This window comes from Rhinichthys klamathensis, unplaced genomic scaffold (assembly GCF_029890125.1).
Source record: "Rhinichthys klamathensis goyatoka isolate OS25496 unplaced genomic scaffold, OSU_Roscu_1.1 h1tg000605l_1, whole genome shotgun sequence".
Lineage (NCBI taxonomy): Eukaryota > Metazoa > Chordata > Actinopteri > Cypriniformes > Leuciscidae > Rhinichthys > Rhinichthys klamathensis.
In genome coordinates, this window is record NW_026607060.1 from 589,247 (window position 1) to 613,159 (window position 23,913).

At 39.1% G+C, this 23,913-nt stretch overlaps 1 protein-coding gene across 1 annotated transcript; it reads left to right on the plus strand.

Annotated features, from left to right (window-relative positions):
* Nucleotides 1–1,145: 1,145 nt before the first annotated feature.
* traf7 (TNF receptor-associated factor 7) lies at nt 1,146–23,758 on the plus strand. Its single transcript, XM_056240598.1, is given in 21 exon segments — nt 1,146–1,175; nt 1,177–1,242; nt 1,337–1,394; nt 1,735–1,820; nt 5,872–5,988; nt 6,115–6,207; nt 6,470–6,503; nt 8,506–8,689; nt 8,801–8,935; nt 9,046–9,263; nt 9,362–9,435; nt 9,531–9,579; nt 9,666–9,793; nt 9,888–9,970; nt 10,123–10,162; nt 12,330–12,446; nt 12,840–12,962; nt 21,087–21,206; nt 21,320–21,451; nt 21,531–21,650; nt 22,857–23,758. Coding segments are annotated over 21 exon segments (2,022 nt in total). The 3' UTR covers nt 22,872–23,758.
* The last annotated feature ends 155 nt before the right edge of the window (nt 23,759–23,913 follow it).

Consider the following 23,913-nt stretch of genomic DNA (forward strand, 5'->3'; position numbering starts at 1 on the left):
TGTGAGCCTGGGCGTGTGAGAGAAAGATTAAAATTGGACCATCTGCAGACTTTGATTTAGCATCAATGGTGAGAACCTACATTGTTTGTCTAAATAGACATGCGATATGTATCTTGTCAGCTTGTCTTTTCTATAGCAGAGCTAGAGGTCTATCTTACTACATTTCGTAAAGCTAAATCCGATGTTTTATTAAAGCTGTTCGAAAAACCAACTTCGTCAGCTAGCCAACACAGCTAGCCAGCCCACTTTAGGCATGCGAATCACTAGTACATCATCAAACGTACGTGCTTGCTTGTCTTTTAACATGTTTGCTGTTGTTAATATAGTGTAGTAAGCATATTATGTGTTTTATTACCGTTTAATCCGATACTTAAAATACATTGTCCCATTTTTCGCAATCACCCGCTAACACAATCTTGGCTGTGAATCAAAACAGTTAGCTGTCTAGTACAACAGCATTTTTTGTGATTGCACCATTCTGAATCTCACCAATTTCTAGACATAAAGAAAACTAAAGCATTAATGCTGTGTCAGTTGTCATTTCTGTTCTGCTGACATACAGTCTCCGTCATTGTTAATTTTGACAGATGAAACGCTTTGATTTGTTTTGACACTGTTGTCGGGAAATGTGTCTGATTGTCTTCACAGCTTTATATATATATATATATATATATATATATATATATATATATATATATATATATATATATATATATATATATATATATATATATATGCAAAACGAGAATCGGTAGTTGACGGAAAAAGTGTCTATGAATACTTGCAATTTAAAATAATGTCAAGATAATAGGCTATATGTATATCTTAGGTTCTGTACCAGGTCACCATTTCTTAAACGTTTTTCACCATTTTAATCACATTTTACTACAAGTTTATTTGAAATGATCCTGTGGTTATACAAAAAAAGAAGAAGGTATTCCATGTAGTATCTAAATAGAAAAAAAATAAGCACAGTGCTGTTTACAATAGTATTAGAAGTGTAGTATATCACAGACATGCCTATGTACTATAATATTTGAAAGTGAAAAGTTTCATAACAAAATATATTATATGTAATAATATGATATTTTCCCCCTTTTATCTACAGGCTGCAGCAGATCTTTTCTACAGGGCTTTGCTGTATTATGAGCTGTAGTAAACCGTCACACTTTGATTCGGTTCTCAGAAGGATCTGTGGCAGGTGCCACTATCACTGTAACCTCACCTGACATCAGCAACTGGGTAAGAGCGTGATGTGTCCTTGCGTTTGAGTTATGTGAAGACTTCAGTGGCAAAAAATCTCATTGTTTTCTTCTTTCATAATCTTTCTATGCAGGCCAAAATGGAAGCTAGTTTTGGATCCACGTTTCCAGCAGTCCCTCAAGTAGCAAAAGGTCAGCATTATCTTTTGGACTACTTGGAGTCAGATTAAAGGCATTTAAAATATATATACATTGCGGGGGGAAAAATTAGGCAAACATTTTAAGTGGTCCTCAGGGAAACAAAATATAAAAAAAATGATGTATGGTACAGCTGTTTTAAATTTCCTAAAAATAAATAAGATTATCAAATTGACTAACATTGACATTTTGAGTGTCGTACCTCAAACCACTATGAAAGTAATTACTGGTGTTAAAAATGACCTAGATCAGCATTGATTGGGCATTTCCACATGAGCATTTGCCTAGCAACAAGGTTCAGTCAGTCGCTTGTAACTGTGCTCTTTCTTTTCAGCGGAAACCAATTACAAACAGCATCGTAGAACCCCTTCATCCACCAGCACTCTGACCTACTCGCCTCGTGACGACGATGATGGCATGGTAATCACAACGCCATCTCATTTCAAAACAGCCAATCACATTTACATATTGAGGAATGGAAATCAAAACCCTCTCAATTTTGTCATTGCTGACGTGCATCACAGTGGGCTTTTGGGTTAGCTGATTTGCCGTTTGTGCAGTTCTTAGTTTTTGATAAATGCATCTGATAAATTATCCTGCTGTGTTTTAGTTTCTGATTATTTTTAGACTGTTTATGAGTGGCTATGTATATTGTTTAGTTTTTCCCAGACACCATAGTGTTGTTTTTCCACCAAATGTAAGTGAATCAGAAGACATTGAGGTGCTTTCCTCCTTTCAATCGTTTTGCACATTCACAGGAAAGCCCGCCCATTTATGAGAAGCAGGAAGTAGTTAAATCATTTTTTTTTTTTTTAAGGACCATATCCAGCATCATAACCTGTTGTTTGTTGTACAGATTTTTTTTTTTACTACTGATGATTTTGGTGACGCATCTTTCTTTGTAGAGTGGGATTTTGGGAAGAGGGGGCATGCTTTTTGTAATGCCAAGGTGTGTATTCCAGAAAACAGGGTTAACTTACTGTCACATAACTCTCGGTTGATTCACCCAAACCTTTCTTGCGATTATCTGTTCCATAAATGCAACCATAAGTAATTTCAGTAAACTCAGAGTATGTTCATGGTGAAAACAAACACTGCGTCCAAAATCGAGTACGGAGTAGGTAGGTACTACATTTGAATTTGAATTTATGGTGCGTTTAATGGTGCGTTCACGTGCTATGGAAAATATGATATTTTCCACTTGTGAACTGGTATTTACCAGTGTGTTGCGTTCAAGTGCTTTTGTTGTCGTAATGTTGTAAAAAGATGGAGATCCAGACCTGTTATTTAGCTAAAACTATTTTAAATTGCTTAAGTCATCTGCTACAGCAAGAAAATGATTTATCAAAACTCAAACGGTAAATAATATGCTGTATATTTTCTAGATCATGAATAGTACATATTTTTACCATTCACAACTCTCGCGTTGCTCTCCACCATTTTGAAAAGGTCAAAGGATATCTCATCTCGGCAACTCGTGCATCAAAATATTCTACGAGCTGCCCAGTGGAAAATACCACATGAGGGGGTGTTCATGTGCATTTTCCACGTTGGCTTTTGGTAGTTACCATAATTACCATAGCACGTGAACGCACCATTAGTCCTCCTGGGAAGTTCATATTTACGAGGTGGGTCGTGTTACGACGGCAGGTGAGATCAAATCACTTTTGTCAGAGTAAGATGGCGGTGTACTTTGTCTCAATTAATTACACAAAAATACAGCAAGGTTCTTTAAGGGATAGTTCACTTTGAAATGAATTTTTGGTATGTTTTAGCTTACCTCAAGGGCAACCAAGATGTAGGTGTCTTTGTTTCCGCAGTAGTTTCAATTTTGATATTTTTAGGTCAAACCGTTCTTGTCTGTCAGTCATATAATGCAGGTCTATGGTAACTTCCTCAAAGAGCATGCACAGAGAAGTCCAAATTAAACAGGCCATCAATGTGTACTTACATTTACGAGTCATTAAATCATAAGACACGAAACGAGCGGTTTGTGTGAGAAAACGAACAGTATTTATATCGTTTTTACCTCTTGTAAACACAGCCACGTCCAAGTGATCTGAGGGCGCGGGCGTTTCGGTCTTTTCCGGCAAGCGCCGGAAAGCGCCGGAAGTGATCTCTCGCGCGTGTACGTCACTCATTGTTTACACAGAACAGAGATTGTAGGTAAGACGGCTAATTAAAATTGATACTAATTTGCGCTTATCCGGGATGTTTAAACCGTCGTAAAAGAAAACAATAAAAACAATAAAAAAATAAAACAATTGTATGAGTGACGTACACGCGCAAGAGATCACTTCCGGTGCTTTCCGGCGCTTGCCGGAAAAGACCGAAGCGCCCGCGCCCTCAGATCACTTGGACGTGGCTGTGTTTACAAGAGGTAAAAACTATATAAATACTGTTCGTTTTCTCACACAAACCGCTCGTTTCGTGTCTTAGGCCATCAGTGTGTACTTACATTTACGAGTCATTAAATCATGTTTAATTTGGACTTCCTCTTTGAGGAAGTTACCATAGACCTGCATTATATGACTGACAGACAAGAACGGTTTGACCTAAAAATATCAAAATTGAAACTACTGCGGAAACAAAGACACCTACATCTTGGATGCCCTTGAGGTAAGCTAAAACATACCAAAAATTAATTTCAAAGTGAACTATCTCTTTAAAGTCCCACTCCGATCATATTTTGAGCTATTTGTAAACATTACCAGTGGTCTTTAAATTATGATTATGCCATTTTTAGCCAAACTCACAAAACCTGTGCCGTTTTCTGGGACTTTGCTTCAGCAGAGCAGCAGCAGCTCATTAGCAATTCGCCTCTGCGTTGTGGGCGGAGCCGTTGGCACGGAGATGACCCTCCCCCTGCCCGTTGCTGAGAGCTCTGTCTCTCCCGCTAGCTTACACCCCCAACCTGTCATTACCGGTGCAACAAAAATTGAGAGCAATATTGGAGCTATCCAGCCGTACAGTGCGTTTTCGTTTTAAAACGCATAACTTTTGCAACGATTATGCGCTCCTGCCGTCCACATTACTGACCCTCGGCCTCGAAAACGGAGACTGACCCCTTCAGTCGAGTCCGATGCAAGACACGCAAGTGACGCAACCCATAGCAACGAGTCATGGCAACGACAGCTCAAACCGACAGAAACATACAAGTAAACGTGAATTTTGTCACATTGTCATGTTAATTATAATCAAATGCATTTTGTTTTATTGAAAACAATATTATCATTGATATTTGTTTGAGAGGGGCACTTTCGATTAATTTTAACAAGCTTGTGGCCCCGCCCAGTGGAGTTACTACGTCACAACTCCAGTCTATTTTGAACGGCATTTTAGCGTCTGCTACTGATTCACAGCCATTTGAATGTAGAAATACTCAGAAATACAACTTTGAGCTTATTTTTCTCAAGATATGTCCTCTAACATAAGAAAAATGCCACAAGAACATGTTAACACCTAGAAAAACATTATTTTCATCGGAGTGGGTCTTTAAACTCTACTTCTAGAAAATGAAGAACAAAGAAATGGGCATCAGGTGTGTTTTGCTTTTTTAGGTTTTAAATTAATTTATGAAACCACTGTAAACTTTATCGTTACATATTATAATGCTATCATATTTTCTGCAGGCAATTAGCTTACTTCGCTGTAAATAGAAAAGCCTGACAATATCACTGCTAAAATACCTTTAAGTATTGTGGTATTCCGCCATGTTTCTCACTCGTAGAGATCAGGGCTTAATGAAAATCCTGAGCTTTCCACTCGTTGAACGCCACCACAACGATCTTTACGACATGACTTGAATGCACCAATACTTTGCGACCTTTAAAAAAGTATGTTCTTATATAGAGTGAGAATATGGGTAATATGAATGCAATTCGGATGTACTACAGTCAGCATGTTGTTACGGTCACTTGACCTACCAGAATCAGTTGCGTCGCTTCTCTTCCATTCATAAATCCTCTCACCCCATGGGAGAGTAAAGTGTCTATCGAAAGCACTCTTCAGAATCTCGGCAAGTAGTAGGTCATCCGGTGACTGAAGCCTCATCAATTGGGCAAGTATATACAGGTGAAACTCGAAAAATTAGAATATCGTGCAAAAGTTTATTTATTTCAGTAATTCAACTTAAAAGGTGAAACTAATATATTATATAGACTCATTACATGCAAAGTGAGATATTTCAAGCCTTTATTTGTTATAATTTTGATGATTATGGCTTACAGCTTATGAAAACTTGGGGTTTTGGGGTTCCGAAGCAGGCTATGTTCAGAGAATAAGTTGCTTTGGCTACTTATATACCCTTTAAGTTACCTCAGTTTTTGGAAGTTAAGTTAATCTTTTTACTTATCTGTACACTTACCCGGATGTGTCACATAATCTGCTTTATGGAGTACCCTCCAGATGTCATTCAAAAAACAAACAAAAAAGCACCAAAAAAACAAATAAACTGACTCTGTCCCTGCAGCCGCCCATCAGTACCCCTCGTCGCTCAGACTCTGCCATCTCGATTCGCTCCCTGCACTCCGAGTCCAACATGTCATTGCGCTCCACCTTTTCCCTGCACGAGGAAGAGGAAGACACAGTGAGTGTCAGCAATCTTCGGTTTCCTTTTCACATGTTGATCTAGCGTGGTGACGCGAAAAAGGCTGACAGACATGCACCTTTGCCCAGCAGGAGATTGACTTTCTCTTGCTCTTTTCTTACCCAGGAGCCGCTGGTGTTTGCAGAGCAGCCCTCAGTTAAGCTTTGTTGCCAGCTGTGCTGCAGCGTGTTCAAGGACCCCGTCATCACGACCTGTGGAGTGAGTCAGCCAGTCGTCCCCTCACCTCTCCCTCAGGATAGGGCTATCGTTCATGATCTGGTTTCAGGCCATGTATTGATTTCCTGTCAGTTTGGGCCGTGAACAGCACGCCTCATTGACCCGTTTCCTACCACACTGTCAGGCTGTTGAACACCATAATACAAGTGTCTGTTGAGAGATAGCTTAAAATAGCTGAGTAAATGAAAAAGTAAAATTCAGCTCTTCTTCACTCTCATTGTGCTCTCTTCCTCTGTCACCTCAGCACACATTCTGCAGGCGATGTGCCTTGACCTCAGGTAAGCATAGCATTTTTATTCTACGCATTTGTCTTGCTTTCACCTTTCCCATGATGACTGTTAGTACAGAGAGGGCTCAACACAATTTACACAATTACAATTAAAATTACAGTTGGCCAGTACCTTTATTGGGAACCTTAACATCAGTTGAATGAACAATAGTTGAAGAGAAGTGGTGCGCTGATGTGAGTGATTCAAACAAAAGGTGTAACTGGGAGTGTCGTAATATGATTCATTCAATGATGTGATTCATTTGCCAAAAAAGGTGGAAACACAAAATAAACAAAGTTAAAGATGAATTTGACTGATAGCGTTACGTTGTTTTGGTCTTTAGATTTTTATATATATAGTGATAATATCATTATCATGAATTCTTTTGGCCACGATAATCGTGTATTGAAATTGTAATATTGTAACTGTCTACAATATTATACAAACTGTCTACTACAGAAAATATTTATTCACAATATTTTTTTCCATCTAGAGCTCAAATGTCTTGACTTTTTTGTGAGGTTAATCATTTTATTAGCCTGGGAAAACCCAGACAACTTCCGGCAAATTTGCTCTGCAAGTTAGTCTGGCAAAGAGCTCATTCAAGCCCATTTCTAATCCGTCGAAATCGCGGCACCAATCAGAAACGTTGGGGCGGGCTTTACACGACGACGACAGCACAGCGACGGTGAAGCAGATTTTGTACCTTTTGTACATTTACAAAGATGGATGCCGCCGTGGAACTAGGGGTGTGACGGTTATAGTTGAACACCGTCATTAGAACTCTATAACCGCCAAAACATGTTATTAAAATATTTTTTTAGAGAATGTTTAAATACTAATATCAGCTTACAAGGGAAACAGAGGCGGAGTTAGTGGTGCTTCGGAGGCTGCTACTGCTGGAGATGATTCAGGAGAGGTCTGTGCACCCCCCCTCCCAAGAAGAGAAATCTTGGAGATCTCCTTAATAAACGGAGGTCTGAAATCTCTGCCCCTTTACCGATCAGAGCGCGCGCTGACACGGAGTAAAGCCTTGTTTATACTCGACGCGTCCGCACGAGCGCGAAGGTGCGCGCGGCAAAAATGTCGCGTTTGGTGCGCAAGACCGGCAAGACCCCATTTCGCTTGGCTGTGTGCATGGCTTTTTTGAAACGGCGCGCACGGCGGCGCATCCGAGGATGAACGACTTAAAGCCGAATCTGCCCAAGCATGTACGTCTCATCACCGCACCAGCACCCAGTTTGCGCGTCGGTTTTGTTTACTGTGTGTGATTTATTTAATGGAAAGCACATTCACTTCTAGTTGTCTTGCTGTTAATTTTAAATAAACGTAGAGCTAATCAGTGTCTGCTCGTTTATTCAAGTTGTTCGCGCATAAGTCATCTCCTTCATCGCTCTGATTGGTTTTAGGTCTATCCAATTGCGCCCAGAGGCATTTGAGCTACGTCCGTTGGTGACGCCCCTTTGGAAATGATTTGCCTATGAAGCTTTGCCAGACCATAACTCAGTTAGAACTGAGAATGGTCTGGTTTTAACCAGGCTATAATTTTATGGTCACAGAGACAAAAATATAAATATGAAAAATAATGCAAAAAAACCTTTACATAGCTGATTAGAAATATTAACATTTCAGGTTTTATTTTATTTTTAATACATTTGATACAAAATTGATTGATGATACAAAGTTATCAAAAATCTGTTTTTGTTTTGCCATTAATCAAGCATGGAGTGCAGATTGATGTTAAAAAATAAATTTAGAGCATTTTAGCATAGGGCTGCAAGATAACAAAATGTGAAAAAATAAGGGGTCTGAATATTTATTTACAATTTCTAAATTTGCTTGCCATTAGCAGGAGTGGCCTTAAGTTAATTTTGGATGAGTGCAGGTCTCTAGCTCTGTTCCTGTTTCATTTCCTCTCCATGCTGAATCTGTAATTTCACGCTCTTGATTTGAGAAATGTTTTAACATAGGGTAACTATTTTGTTTTGCCAATAACGTTGTGGTTCCACAGATAAATGCCCGGTGGACAACTCCAAGCTAACAGTGGTAGTGAATAACATAGCGGTGGCTGAGCAAATTGGTGAGCTTTTCATCCACTGCAAGTACGGCTGTCGGCCAGCTGCCTCAGGCAAGCCCGGTGCCTTTGAGGTTGACCCACTTGGTTGTCCTTTCACCATCAAGCTAAGCACCAGGAAGTGAGTATGCAGGTTCATTTCCTTTCACAATGTCAGCGTTTGATTTCTGTTTTTGTGACATAGTCATGCAAAGGGGGTTTAATTAGACTGTATTGTGTGTGTGTGTGGCAGAGATCATGAAGTAAGCTGTGACTACAGACCTGTTCGCTGTCCCAACAACCCAAACTGCCCTCCACTGCTCACCATGAACCTGGAGGCCCATTTGAAAGAGTGTGAACACATCAAGTGCCCTCATTCTAAATATGGGTATGGAAGTTTGAAAAGGCTAACATTCTTTCCTTCAGTTCCATAGATGATGTTACACATAATAAGGAAATAAAACAACATTGAATTTATCACTGCTGACTTTTCTCCAGTTGCACCTTTATTGGGAATCAGGATACATATGAGACGCACCTGGAGGTGTGTAAGTTCGAGGGGCTGAAGGAGTTTCTCCAGCAGACTGATGACCGATTCCATGAGATGCAGGTGACACTGGCGCAGAAGGACCAGGACATCTCGTTCCTGCGCTCCATGCTGGGCAAACTCTCTGAGAAACTAGACCAGCTGGAGAAGAACTTGGAGCTCAAGTTCGGTGAGGAAACACAGCTAATTCTTAACCGCTTACTGTTTTTAACCCAAAAGATGCATGAACGTTCAAATTGTTGTTGTTTTCTTGTGCTAATGTGGCAGATGTGCTGGATGAGAATCAGAGCAAGCTCAGTGAAGATCTAATGGAGTTCCGACGAGATGCTTCCATGCTGAATGTTGGTCTATTTTCGCCTTGTTTTACCAAATTGAGACGTACAGTTTTGGTGTTCACAGTATTAAGAGCTTTCTAACTCATCCCTTCTTTTTGCAGGATGAACTGTCCCACATCAATGCCAGGCTCAATATGGGTATACTGGGCTGTAAGTGTCTCGTTCTCATTTATACTCCTAATTTCTTTGAATATAATGAAATATGTCATCATCTGACTGTATGAAATGTTTTGCAGCTTATGACCCGCAGCAGATCTTCAAATGCAAGGGTACATTTGTGGGCCACCAGGGTCCGGTGTGGTGTCTGTGTGTGTATTCTACCGGTGATCTTCTCTTTAGTGGGTCATCAGATAAGTCCATCAAGGTAATTCCACCTGCCATCAGCAAGCTGTCCCTTTGGTTTCTGAGGATCCCTCTTCAACCAGAATAATTCTTCTGTACTTCTGTGCTCAACATAGGTTTGGGACACATGCACCACATACAAGTGCCAGAAGACCCTAGAGGGCCATGATGGCATAGTGTTGGCATTGTGCATTCAGGGGTAAGTATTTTGAGAATTTGGAGGAATACTTTTAGATTTTTCATAATCTTTAATCGAAATCTGAAACGACTTTTCCTTGCCAGTCAGTGTAGTGTATTAAATGTTACAGTGGACAGGAGATCTTATATATTCTTTTCTCATTTCTGCTGCAGGAACAAGCTGTACAGTGGCTCAGCTGATTGCACGATCATTGTGAGTGTTCCTGAAATGCATATTTCAGTTCATATCAGGCCTGTTCATGACTAGGGATGTGCGCCACGACCAATTTCATTAAAGTTTAAACTAGTGGTGCACGATATATCGGCTGCCGATATAATATCGGCCGATATGGTCAATTTTTTACACATCGGTATCGTTCCGATGTCAAAATAGGGCCGATGTGAACAGGCCGATAATCACTCCTGTGTATTTGACGTGTGTGTAGATGTGAGTGTGGGGGCGGGGATGTTTGTTTTTGCACGAGCGCATACAATACAAGCGCAAGTCCTGTCAGTTTAAACATCAAGCGCAAGAAGACTGGAACTTGCGCGCTGTTTTCTGTCAGCCTTACTAAGGCGTATTTTTGTCCCGCCAAAGCCTTATTTGACCGGTGAGTGATGTAGATGACTGACTGCTGCGCTTGTTTAACTGAGAGAACGAGCAGAGAGAGTGAAAGCCCTGGTCGCGCGCGCACGCCGACTTCAAGCTGTCTTGCTCTCTCTCTCTTCCTCTCTTGCGCATATTAATGAATTGAGTTGACTGAATATCTTTGAGAATACACGATGGTAAAAGGTCGGAAGACCGAAGTTTTTTTTTTTTGAACTACCACTGGTTGTGAATTGTGCTAAAATAATCTTCTCTGAAAAGCTTTCCACTCATTCAGATGACATAAACCACACTTTCAAAAAAAAAAAAAAAAAATCTATCTAGTGATGAAATGTTTTCTGTGTTGAGACAAATCTTGTGCGATGTCCTAAACTGCCTGGATAATCACACAACGTGTGCCATGGTCCGTTAATGACACGTCCGATTCGCGAACTAATGACTCCTTTGAACCGATTCACTTTAATGAATGGTTAAAACAACTGATCTGTCCAACACTGAACTCAAGAGACATAAATCGGAGACATAAATCGGAAACACTTTACAATAAGGTTCCATTTATTAAAGTCTAGTCTAGTTAACTACATTAGTTAACATTCTATTAATATTAGTTTCTATGCGGATTTACTCCATGACAAAACCAATCATTCTAGAATGATTCATTCTTTCCAAATTCAAGTCATCTGGTGAAATTGTTTTTATATCGCAGAAAAATAAAAAATCGCAATGTCATTTTGTACCAATATCGTGCGGCCCTAATCCTCGCTATGTGTTTTCTATACAGAGATATCGACATCGGTAAATATTGGTATCGGCCATAACAGCAATATTAATATCGGTTATCGGCATCGGCCGCAAATTTTCACATCGGTGCATCACTAGTTTAAACTAAAATTTTGCAACAGACTAGTCGACTAGTCTAACCCCCAACCTTACCCCGCCCCCCGAAGACAGTCTGTATATGCGATCCATTTGAAATTGGACAGTCAAATCCCATACTGAATGCTGCTAAAAATAGGTCAGATACATGCGATGTGCTTGCCTTGCATTATGATCATTGTATATTAAACTTAAGCAATTTTAGTGTTAGACACATTTATTTAAATCAATTGAACCAATAGGCAGCGCAGGACCAAAAAGTTCAAATCTATTAGCCTATTATAAACATATTTCATCAAATGAAAGTTAGTCCATATCAGTCAGCATGTTAAGGTATTGTTGTTCGTTACCACGGCATTTGCGTGGCAAGCGTTTGAACACGCTTTTTGTGTATGAAAAGTATCTGTACACATGACGGGCGGCAAAATCGCATCAAAAGCTTGATGTGTGCTGACAACTATACATTATTTAAGCGTATTCTCTTCGTTAGGGTGTTGATATAGCAACTGTTCAAGTGTCAAGTAACTTTCAGTTAATGTTTCTCCTTTAATCCGATATTAAATTTCATACTGTATTGTCTCTCATACCCGGTAGTAGCAAGCAGAATAGAAGAAAACGGAGAATTTTTTTGTAGGCTTTCAAAATACTCCCTTCACCTTGATCCACTTCCGAGTGGACTTTTCTCTGAACCCGCCGCAAGTGTCAGAGAGAAAAGAAAATCTGTTTTCTGCTCCAGAGATACACTTTAAAATAATATGTTAATTTTAAAATGTAACATTAAAATGACAGTAATTTAAACAGCTATTGTATAAAAAATATAAAGCAAAACATTAAATGTGCAACCAAAAAAAGTAAACGACTGTGAATCTAATGCAGATATGCACTTGCTCTTCCTCAGGTTTGGGATATCCAGACCCTGCAGAAAGTGAACACTATCCGGGCACATGACAACCCTGTGTGCACTCTGGTCTCCTCTCACAACATGCTCTTCAGCGGCTCTCTCAAAGCCATTAAGGTCAGTGGTGCCTGCTGAAGAGAAGATGTGCATGTCTGCAGACACGAGCCCGATCAAGCAGCTAATATTGAGCTTTATTCTGCCCCATTTGCTGATGTGCATGTTAGCTGTGTACGATTTTCTTAAAGTGATGTGGAGATACGATCGGTGCTCCAGCAGAGAAGAGAAAAGACTTGGGTTACTGAGGCACGAGTGGAGCAGAATTAGGTCCACTTGGCTCTGAGAGCTCGTCTGAAGAGCACATGCTGTGCTAATATCACCATGGTGATGTGTGGGAGGAATGAGGGAGTTGAGGCTTAACAGTAGATGATCTCATCTCTCTGGGACTTTCCAGTTTGCCAATTCTGGATGTTTTTTAAGTGTTGAAACATCTTTCTTTCTTTCTCTCTGTAGGTGTGGGATATTGTGGGCACTGAGCTGAAGCTAAAGAAGGAATTGACTGGCTTGAATCACTGGGTTCGAGCTCTGGTTGCTTCTCAGAATCATCTATACAGTGGATCTTATCAAACCATAAAGGTTAGAAGTGTTCAACTTTGAACTGCTTAAATAGAAAACAGCTCTGTCAGTTGCTTCAGGAATGCCCAGTCCATATAATAAAGGACAATATGCAGGTTGATTAATCCGATCCACGTCATCGGTATCGTGCCGATACTGTCCCAGAACGCTAGATCGGAGGGGAGAAAAAAATATGATCTGATACCTATCCAACACAAACCATGGGAAAATCTAGCTTAAACCATCGCCTAAATGCTTGAATATTAGCATTTCCCTTGCTGCGACATCCAGTTAAGCGCGCAGCCTGCAGATTGGGTGGTTTCCCGCCCAATTGGGCGGTTTTGCAATCTATTTTCTGGACTAGTTCCAGTAAATATCAAATTAAATATTACTGTGCAACTCTGAATGGCATTGGCTGGTCCAGCCTGGAAAATGCAGTTTTTATTTTGTCATGATTTGACCATTTAGAAACAATTTATGAGACAGTTGTCAGATTTTATTGGTGATTTCAAATATGAAATTTAATCAAAAGCTTTGGAGAATTTGATGTTTCTCTTGTAAGACTGGAAGAACTGGTTGAGGTTGATTTGAACTCCCCCTCGTGCACTATTGAGACGGAGGTCTCACCTCCCTCATCCTAATCTACATTTCTCCCCCTCATCCCCCATGCGAAGATCACCAAAAACTCACCCAAGTATCTAAATAGTTTAATGTGAATGATTATCATCGAGTATTATACATGTTTAATATCATTCGAAATGTCTCAGTGCGACTGGTACAAATGTCTAATTTCCAAATAAATAAAACAAAAGGTAATAAGGTTTTTAAGAGTTTAGGGATAACTGGCACACAAAGGAATGTGGTCTCTAGACAAAAGGTTTCCTATGCCCAAAAGGTGTAACTTCTGAATGCAAATATGCATTGTTAGCCTATATAATGAAATGCAGCAAGGGGCTCGGGGCCAGAGAGATAGAAACGGCACTTGCTTGACTGAAACAGCTGCCAGAGAGGTGTTTCAAAGATGGCCGCCGAGTAAAATGACTTGCCTTAAAGGGACCTAATGTACAGTACAATGTACTGTATATAAATATAACATTTTTAGTTTTATTAATTCAATGGATTAGACACTTTTTGAATTACAAAAATGTCTTAAAATGGAAATTGGGGGAATTTTTTTTTTTTTTACAATGGGTTGAAAACTTTTGAACAGGATCACTTGTGTAAATTCAGTTATTTGGTCTGTGTGGATGTATGCACGTTGTTTGTGTATTAGTTTTATGTCCGATGGCTTCATTAGGGCAGTACTGAATAAAACCTTTTTTTAATGAATCTCTATTCCTGTAACGGGTATACAGAACAGGTCTAAGTTCAGATTGGAAGCTGTTCTCAGGAATTCCTTTATTGTTCAGTCTAACTGGTAAAAACGAGAGCAACTCTCCGAGTTGTTTGTAAAACAGATAAGACCGATAAACCCGAGCTGCTTGTCTCAAGTTTTCTAATTAAGGCTCCAGAGATTGCAGGCAGGAAGCAGACTACAGGCAAATGTTCACAGAGAGAAAGAATGAACACGAACACGCTACTATAGAATACAACAGTGATCAAAGTTTAAGTCTTTAAGTTGTTTTAAGTAGAGAGTGTAGGGAGACCTACTCAGTTATTCCCCTGTTCCACTGAGTGGGTGGCTGCTGAGCTTTTTTGGCACTCTTCTCGTCTTCATGGTACCATGAAGTTCTCTGATTGGTTGGAATCTCCATTCTCTGATGGAGAATCTCTCTACAGCATTATGAGTAGTGTAGTTCTCCTCTAGTGATTTGGCTATTGATTTTTTTTTTTTTTTTTAAAGGCACACTGTGGAACTTTTCAACCTTTATAATATATTACCAAAACCCATTGAGATGGTACATCGACTTACAATAGGTTGAATGACACGTCTGCCGAAGCCTGAAGGTGTCTGTATCGCTTTTACTAGCACTATGTAACTTCGGGTTTCGGGTAGGAACCCGAGCACAAAAAGAACTACAAAATTCGACCGCTTTACGGCATACGTCACTTCCCCCACCACCCCAACTTCCTCAAATTCTAACGTGAGAGCTCAACTCGCGTTTGATTGCCGGCGTCTGTATGTTGTCGTCATGGCTGAATCAACAGCTACTCGGAAGAAAGCGAAGAAAGCAAAGATTTTGTCAGAGGAGACCAAAAAAAGAAAAAGGGAGAGTTTAAAATAAACATCGGCATAAAAGTGTATATATAATGTAATATTTACTGCGAATTCGTGTAACAAAACTGATATAAGTCAGTCACAACATACTGCCGTATACAAATTAAATGTAAATGTTTTTTTTCCTTTCAGCTCATATATGTTTGTATTTGTGTAAAAGGAAAAACAAACTGAAGACTACAAATAACGGAAATATGTAGTGAGTTATATCAGTTTTGTTACACGATTTCCCGACGACTCGATTTCATCTCCAACCCATTGCAAAGAGATCCTGAAGACGTTAATTGTTTGCTTCAGGTGTGTTTGATTAGGGTTGGAGATGAACTGTGCAGGACAGACGATCGGCAGGAGCAGGATTGATTAACCCTTGTCAATGCGACTTACCTGATCAGACATTGTTTTCTACTTTTATTAGGGCCCAAGCCCAAAGGGCGAAGGCCCTATTGTTTTCCTTAGGATTATTTATTATTATTATTATTATTATTATTCTTATTATTTTTCTGCTACCTTTTGGACACTTTTGGAGGCCTTAACATGCTCAAAAACTCCTGAAACTTTGCACACATGTCAGAACCCGCGGCCATCAGGGCCGGGCTGAAGATGGTACCCGGGCGTGGCAGGGGGGCTCGACAGCGCCCCCTGGAACGGGGTCCGAAAACATGGTCCATAAATCAAACACGCTTGCATGTAATAATATGAAACTCGGTACACATGTAGATCTCCTCGTTTCATATATACTTCACACTCTTACTTTTTACCCCAGCCCAACAGGAAGTCGGCTATTTAGGGTTGTTGGTAAAACACACGCAATGGAATGTGAAATACTCCTCCTAGAGAATTCAAACAAACGGCACGAAACTCGGTCAGCATGAAGTCAAGACATTGAGGATGAAAGTTTGCGAGGGGATTTTTGATATCTCGAACGGTTTGGCCGTGGCGAGGAAACAAAATTATGGCGAGAAACGTGAAACAGGAAGTGTGTCATAACTACTGCATACATTAACTGATCTTGATGAAACTTCAACAGTGTGTTCGTTGTAAGAGCCCGATCACATGGATGTGACTATTGTGAGTCAAAGTTATAGCGCCACCAACTGGCAGCAGGAAGTGTGTCACTTCCTAAATGCTTTGAAATCACCCTCTTATTTTTACCCGATTTGCTTCAAACTTTATGTGTATAATGTAAACACACGGCAGATGTAGACCTGTGAAAGGATTATTGATATCTTAGATACTGTTGCCGTGGCAACACATCAAACTTTAATATTCTTGTTTGATGCTTTTGAGACTCTTAGCATGCTTGAAATTGCATGAAACTCGACAGACACAGGTATGCATATGGTTCAGATCAAGCCGGACAACTTTCTAATTAACTGTCATTAGCTCAGACCAAGAGGAAGTTAGATATTTTGGTTTGAATGTGGATGTTTCTGAGAATTTTCTCTCCCTCTCCCTCTGACAGAGAGAATGCACCCTGCCATTCGTGTGTGTCTGTGTCTGTGTCTGTGTGGGGAGGGGGGGAGGGGCTCTTTTAGTTTAAACACAAAATTATACATAGGGCCATACTGCCCTCTTGTGTCCAAAATTATATTTATATATACATTATACATAATATGTATAATGTATATATAAATATAATTTTGGACACATACTACACTATATTTGGTATGTGACTGAGGACCGAGAGCTTTTAAATACGGGACATTGATAATGGCCACGTGCAGAGCGCTCGAGGGAATTCCTATGGAAGTAGGAATGAACTAAAAAACGTTCGCTCTGTTCTGCTCGCTCGTCGCCATGGACGCGCACCATTATGAATGCCAGTGCAGCCGCATACTTTTTAGTGTCACTTTAAAATTAGTGCAATAACGGGCCGATTGCTTGAATTGTGAGTTCAATAGTCTATTATTTTTCACGGAAAACACAACAACAAAAGAGTACAATGATAGATTCGCTTAAATAGGGGCTTTTACATAAAATAGCCTATTCCGTCATCATCTTTTCAGTCAGCTCTTCACTCTCGTGATTAATGAAATTTGACTCCTGTTGCTGATATTTGCTGCAACTTTCGTTCCGCTCACAATTTAGTAAGCAAACACGCTTCAAATGTGTTTTTATTTTATTTTTGTGTATATATATGTGTGTGTATATATATGTGTGTATATATATATATATATATATAGCTTATGTTTCAAATATGAGTTAATTAACAATCGTTGGAAAGAATGATACTTTTAATATCACTAAACCGTCATTAGGTGTCGCCAGGCGACCGTCTTAATGAGCGAGTCATTGATTCATTCGTTCAAACGATTCGTTCGAACGGCTGAGTCATTCATGAATGAGACAGATTATGGATTGGTCGTTGAATCTTTGAGTCAACCGATTCGTTCAAAATGCTGAATCATTCAGTAATGAGAACGCGTTGCTGTGAGATGCTCGATGGTTCTGCTGTGATCTTTGTTTAACTATTTTCGCTGCTGAAACAGAAAAAAAAGTCAATATTGCATCTAAAATGTAAGTGATTTGACGTGTGTGTGTGTGTGTGTGTGTGTGTGTGTGTGATTGTGTCTGTTACAGTGATTGTTTAACCCTTGTTAAAGTTTAGGCCTTGTCTTTTTGGATATATATCTTTTTATATAAAAAAAATAGCATACAACCCATATATTTTAAATGTATTGTTTGCTTTAAATTACATTGAGATTTGTATGTTTGGTAATTGAACCTGAATGAATTATAAATGAATGTGCTATATTTCAGATCATATATTTGTTTTCCTTAAAATTTGAACTAACACTAACTTTATTCTCATCTGAATGATAGATTATTTATTTCTGTATAAAATAAAAACACATTTGATTTTTCTTTTTTAATCAATGTAGAATGTGTAACTGAAAAAATAAACAGATTAGGGCTCTGATCGAGGACAATAATGTCAAAAAAAGAATCAGGGCATGTCTCATATCTTTCTAAAATGTAATTATACACCATTTATTTTTATATAAAATTATACAAATATTAGAACTAAACCCATTTTATTCCTTTTTTTCAATTTAAGAATTATTTTTAAGTTTAAAAACAGCCAGAATGGTTGTTTAGTCAAAAATAATAATAATCCAAATCATATATAGTGCTATACTGCCCTCTTGTGTTCAAAATCAGGTAGGCCTATTGAATTTATATATTTATATATTAGGGATGTTACTATGGGAATATTTTCCCACCGGTTAATCAACGTGTGATTGTGTAAACCAATTGTGTAAACCTCCCGCTGGGGGGTTTAAAAACACTAACTTGAAAGCGAAAGTATAATATGGACGTCCGCACGGACATTGAAATGGTGGCGCTCGAATGAATTCCTATGGAAGTAGAAATTAACTAAACGTTCGCTCTGTTCTGCTCGCTCGTCGCCATGGACGCGCACCATTATGAATGCCAGTGCAGCCGCATACTTTTTAGTGTCACTAAAATTAGTGCAATTTCGGGGGCCGATTGCTTGAATTGTGAGTTCAATAGTCTATTATTTTTCACGGAAAACACAACAATAAAAGAGTACAATGACAGATTCGCTTAAATAGGCGTTTTTACATAAAATAGCCTATTCCGTCATCATCTTTTCAGTCAGCTCTTCACTCTCGTGATTAATGAAATTTGACTCCTGTTGCTGATATTTGCTGCAACTTTCGTTCAGCTCACAATTTAGTAAGCAAACACGTTTCAAATGTGTTTTTATTTTATTTTTGTGTATGTGTGTGTATATGTATGTATATATATAAATATAGCTTGTTTCAAATATGAGTTAATTAACAATCGTTGGAAAGAATGATACTTTTAAACATAACACTAAACCGTCATTAGGTGTCGCCAGGCGATGACTTGATTCATTCGTTTGAACGACTGAGTCATTCATGAATGAGATAGATGTTTATGGATTGATTGGTCATTGAATCTTTGAGTCAACCGATTCGTTCAAAATGCTGAATCATTCAGTAATGAGAACGCGTTGCTGTGAGATGCGCGATGGTTCTGCTGTGATCTTTGTTTAACTATTTTCGCTGCTGAAACAGAAAAAAAGTCAATATTGCATGTAAAATGTAAGTGATTTGACTTGTGTGTGTGTGATTGTGTGTGTGATTGTGTCTGTTACAGTGATAAGAGTTTAACCCTTGTTAAACTTTAGGCCTTGTCTTTTTGGATATATATCTTTTTATATTAAAAAATAGTCATACAACCCATATATTTTAAATGTATTGTTTGCTTTAAATTACATTAAGATTGTATGTTTGGTAATTGAACCTGAATGAATTTTAAATGAATGTGCTATATTTCAGATCATATATTTGTTTTCCTTAAAATTTGAACTAACACTAACTTTATTCTCATCTGAATGATAGATTATTTATTTCTGTATAAAATAAAAACACATTTGATTTTTCTTTTTTAATCAATGTAGAATGTGTAACTGAAAAAATAAACAGATTAGGGCTCTGTTTGATGACAAGAAATGAAAACCAATGCGATATGATGAATGTCCAAAAGATGGCTCCCACAGACTGTTTTTAAATAGGATTGTTTGATATTTTTTGCTTTTAAACTGTGTGTGTGTGTGTAAGAGATTTTGGTTGGGTGACAGTTGTAGTTTACAGTTTGACAAGAGTTTATAGCTTGACAAAAGCACAATGTTGTGTTTTATTGCAAGTGTACACAAATATAAGTAAACACTTTGCAGTTTGAATAATGTCCTGTATGAACAAAAGGACGGAGTATGTTTTTATGTCTACATTGTTCAATTACGCCACACACACACACACACAAACACACACACACACACACACACACACACACACACACACACACACACACACACACACACACACACACACACAAACACTATTTTTCTAATCAGATCAGGCAAGTAATATTCTGTCTTGTCTCTTAAAAAAACAATATATATATATTTATGTATATATATATATATATATATATATATATATATATGTGTGTGTGTGTGTGTGTGTGTGTTTGTGTGTGTATATATATAAATATAGCTGCGAGCAGCGATGAAAGGGCCAAAGCCGGCGGCACCGCCACCCCGGTTATAGCGCCACCAACTGGCAGCAGGAATTCTGTCACTTTCAAAAAGCTTTGAAATCAGCTGATTGCTTCAAACTTCACTACTATGATGTAAACACACGGCAGATGTAGACCTGGATGTAGACCTGACCTTTCAGAAGGTTGCTCTCGCATACTTTGTGGTTGACATGTGCCCTCAATGCACACTTTTGCAGAGCCCACACTGATACAAGCTCTACAGCACACTTCTTTTCGACAGTCAAAGCAGGGTTACGTTTTTGCACATCGTGCACAATAACCCTAAAGGCACCAGGGTGGCGGTGCCACCGGCTTTATATATATATATATATATATAAATATAGCTGCGAGCAGCGATGAAGGGCCAAAGCCGGTGGTACCGCCACCCCGGTGCCTTTAGGTAACTAAAGGCACCGGGGTTGCGGTGCCACCGGCTTGGGCCCGTAATCGCTGCTCGCAGCTATATTTCAATTTGTTTTCTTTATAGGATTTATATTATTAATCTTATATTTATATTATTATTTTGGTCAGTAGTGAATCGATTAACTTTCTCCAACATACAAATCAAATGCCGTCTGCACACACATAAAGACACGGGAGGTTGACCGGTTGACTGTTTGTTGACTTTTGCGACAATGCTGCGGCTCTTGTGGCCTCTAGGGGCACTAGACGTGAAAATTACAGGTCGAGCGCACCCTAGTGGCCAAAAATTCCACAGTGTGCCTTTAATGAATCTGAACACGTTCTTTAACATATCATGCAAAGCTTACATACTATCTCGAGTGAATAAATGAAATATATTTTTCTGAAATGGTCTGTATGCTCTCTCCCCTCAGATCTGGGACATCCGTTCTCTGGAGTGTGTGCATGTGCTCCAGACCTCTGGAGGCAGTGTGTACTCCATTGCAGTCACCAACCACCATATAGTTTGTGGCACTTATGAGAACCTCATTCATGTAAGTATTAATGTCTACGCTTTGCAGGGCTTTACATATGAGATTAATGGTCATGGACAACCTGGAAAAGTCAGTACATTTTTAACATTGCGATTTCTTCCCATATGAACAAGGTTTGGGACATTGAGTCCAAAGAACAGGTGCGGACGCTTACGGGCCACGTGGGCACAGTGTATGCCCTAGCCGTCATCTCCACCCCTGATCAGACCAAAGTGTTTAGTGCCTCCTATGATCGCTCTCTCAGGGTAAGGAGAAGGCTTGTGTATGGGATGTGAAATGGGGGGATTCGTGAAACCTCTAATGTATTGATTTTTACCTGTGCAGGTGTGGAGCATGGACAACATGATCTGCACCCAGACTCTGCTGCGGCACCAGGGCAGTGTGACGGCGCTCGCTGTATCCAGAGGAAGACTGTTCTCTGGAGCTGTAGACAGCACAGTAAAGGTCAGAGGCTCTTACAACCAGTTTGGGGATGCAGCTTTGAAACCGTAGCTTGCCAAGTCAGACAGCATTTAAATGTAACGCTCTAAATACAACTAAAAAAATAGACTCTATAAAAAAGTAATGAATAGCAGTTTCAATATATTTTTATAAATACGTGGATTAGGGCTGTCACCAACGATTCTTTTGGTAATCGAGTAATCTGCCAATTAATCGAGTAAGCGGATAGGAAAATAGACCTATGCAAAGATTTAAGTATTTTAAATTACATATATAATAACAATGAGGCAATAATATTTTTTCAAATAAAGTATCAAAAGCAAGTAATCGTATGATTTTATAGAACACTGTTAAAATACATAATATACATATTATTAACAATCATCTTATGGACATTATGTATAAAATTTTACTCGTTTAATATTGTCCAAATGACATTTAATTCAAATGTTTACTTAATCTTTAAAATTTGTCCAATTCTTTACGAAAGAAATGCTATGCCACTGTAATTTCTTGGACATCAAAACATGCAAACTCAGGGGGGTTGAACGTTAATTTTGAAATCGCGATGAACAGTTTGCATATTTAGAAACATATTGATGTATTCTCCTGTGTTGGCGTAGGTTTGTAAATAATTTACCTTACAAATCTGATGAAATGGCACACATTGCGTTATAAGCAACCCAAACTCACAGCATATGCAGAGATGCGCATGTAAATGATAACAGATGATGTGGAGCAGCATTTACTGTGAACGAAGCCGCTCTGAGATGCATGTAACTTACACGCATGTAAATAAGTAAAGCGCATATGTATTTAATTGAATCGCAGCCTTTGTGAATTCACAATAGCACTATCCTATAGTATGGTTTTAATACGTCGTGCAGCCTTAGAAAACGGTCTAATAACGCAGTTTCAGGTATTTTTCCGGTTACTCGACACTGTTAAATTGCAATCGAGGACTTTTTAAAATCAAGGACTCAAATGTAATCGAGGAACCGTGACAGCCCTTACGTAGATTGTTGTTGTTGTTAAAGAATTAATCGGACTTGATTATTCCATCAGTATGTGCCGTTAAAAACAGCTGTTACTTTTGATGACACACTACACCATTACTCATTACTATTCCTTGAACCATTCTCTACTGGCATGAGATCTGTATATCTCTGTATATGAGCACTAACAGTGGATTCTGTTTGCTTTCCTCAGGTGTGGACATGCTAAACATGACCTCTGAGCATTATTAGTTATTATTACAAATCTCATGAAACTCAGAACCAACATGAACTCTGATGCTCAGACTTATATACGAGTATGAATAATGTTATTCAAGAGAACATTGCAACATACATTGGACGGGAAATGTTTTTATTTTTGACCCTGTGAACTCGGGTATCTGTCCCGTGTGAACTTTACAGTAAAATGTCGTCTGGGTTTATTTGCTGGATGGATGGTGCTTGTTTGCTTTCCACATACCGGATACATTTCGACAGCAAACAGAACCTCCAAACCTGCTGTCTTTATTAACACCCAGCGGAGCGCAGCCAACATGACAACACTGTATTTTATATGCACAAATAACAATATCATTTCCTATAAAAGTATGATTTAGATTTGGTAAGACTTCAACTCAATTCCAAAAGAAGCTGAATCCAGTCCAAGGTCATGTTCCCAGGAGACCACGGAAATGTTGCTGCGATGACTGTTGTTGAACTTTGTGAGTCGCAGTCTCATGACTAAGTGAGTGCCTAAGCATCAGTCTGATGCCAGTGGAGATGCATGGAGTGACCATCATCCCAGGGCTGAATGAAGACCTACACTAAACCAACTTGGGCCTGAAACAGCAGAGCATTGACAACACGGTGCCCATGTTTTTATTTCCGATTTGAAAGTGCCAACTGAACGCCCAGAACTGCTCAGATATTTTCTAACTGCCTGTTGACTGATGTGAAACCTTTGTATGACGGTGTAATGACCTACTCATCCATCATGCTTGTGTTAATAATGCAATGTTTCCTTACCAAAGGCGCAACTGCTTCATGCATGGTTCCATGTTTATCATGGAAGCCAGATTTTGCCCATACCAAGCTAATAAGACTTTTACAGTGTAATTCATGCTAGTTACTAAATCATTTTGTACAGAAAGTTCAAATGTAAGGCACTCAATTCATTATCAATGAGCATCCCAGGATAACTTTGAAGGAACAATGAGGTGAATGGAGGGGAACACAATCTTGCGTTCAGTGTGAGGTTGAGTTCCTCTCAG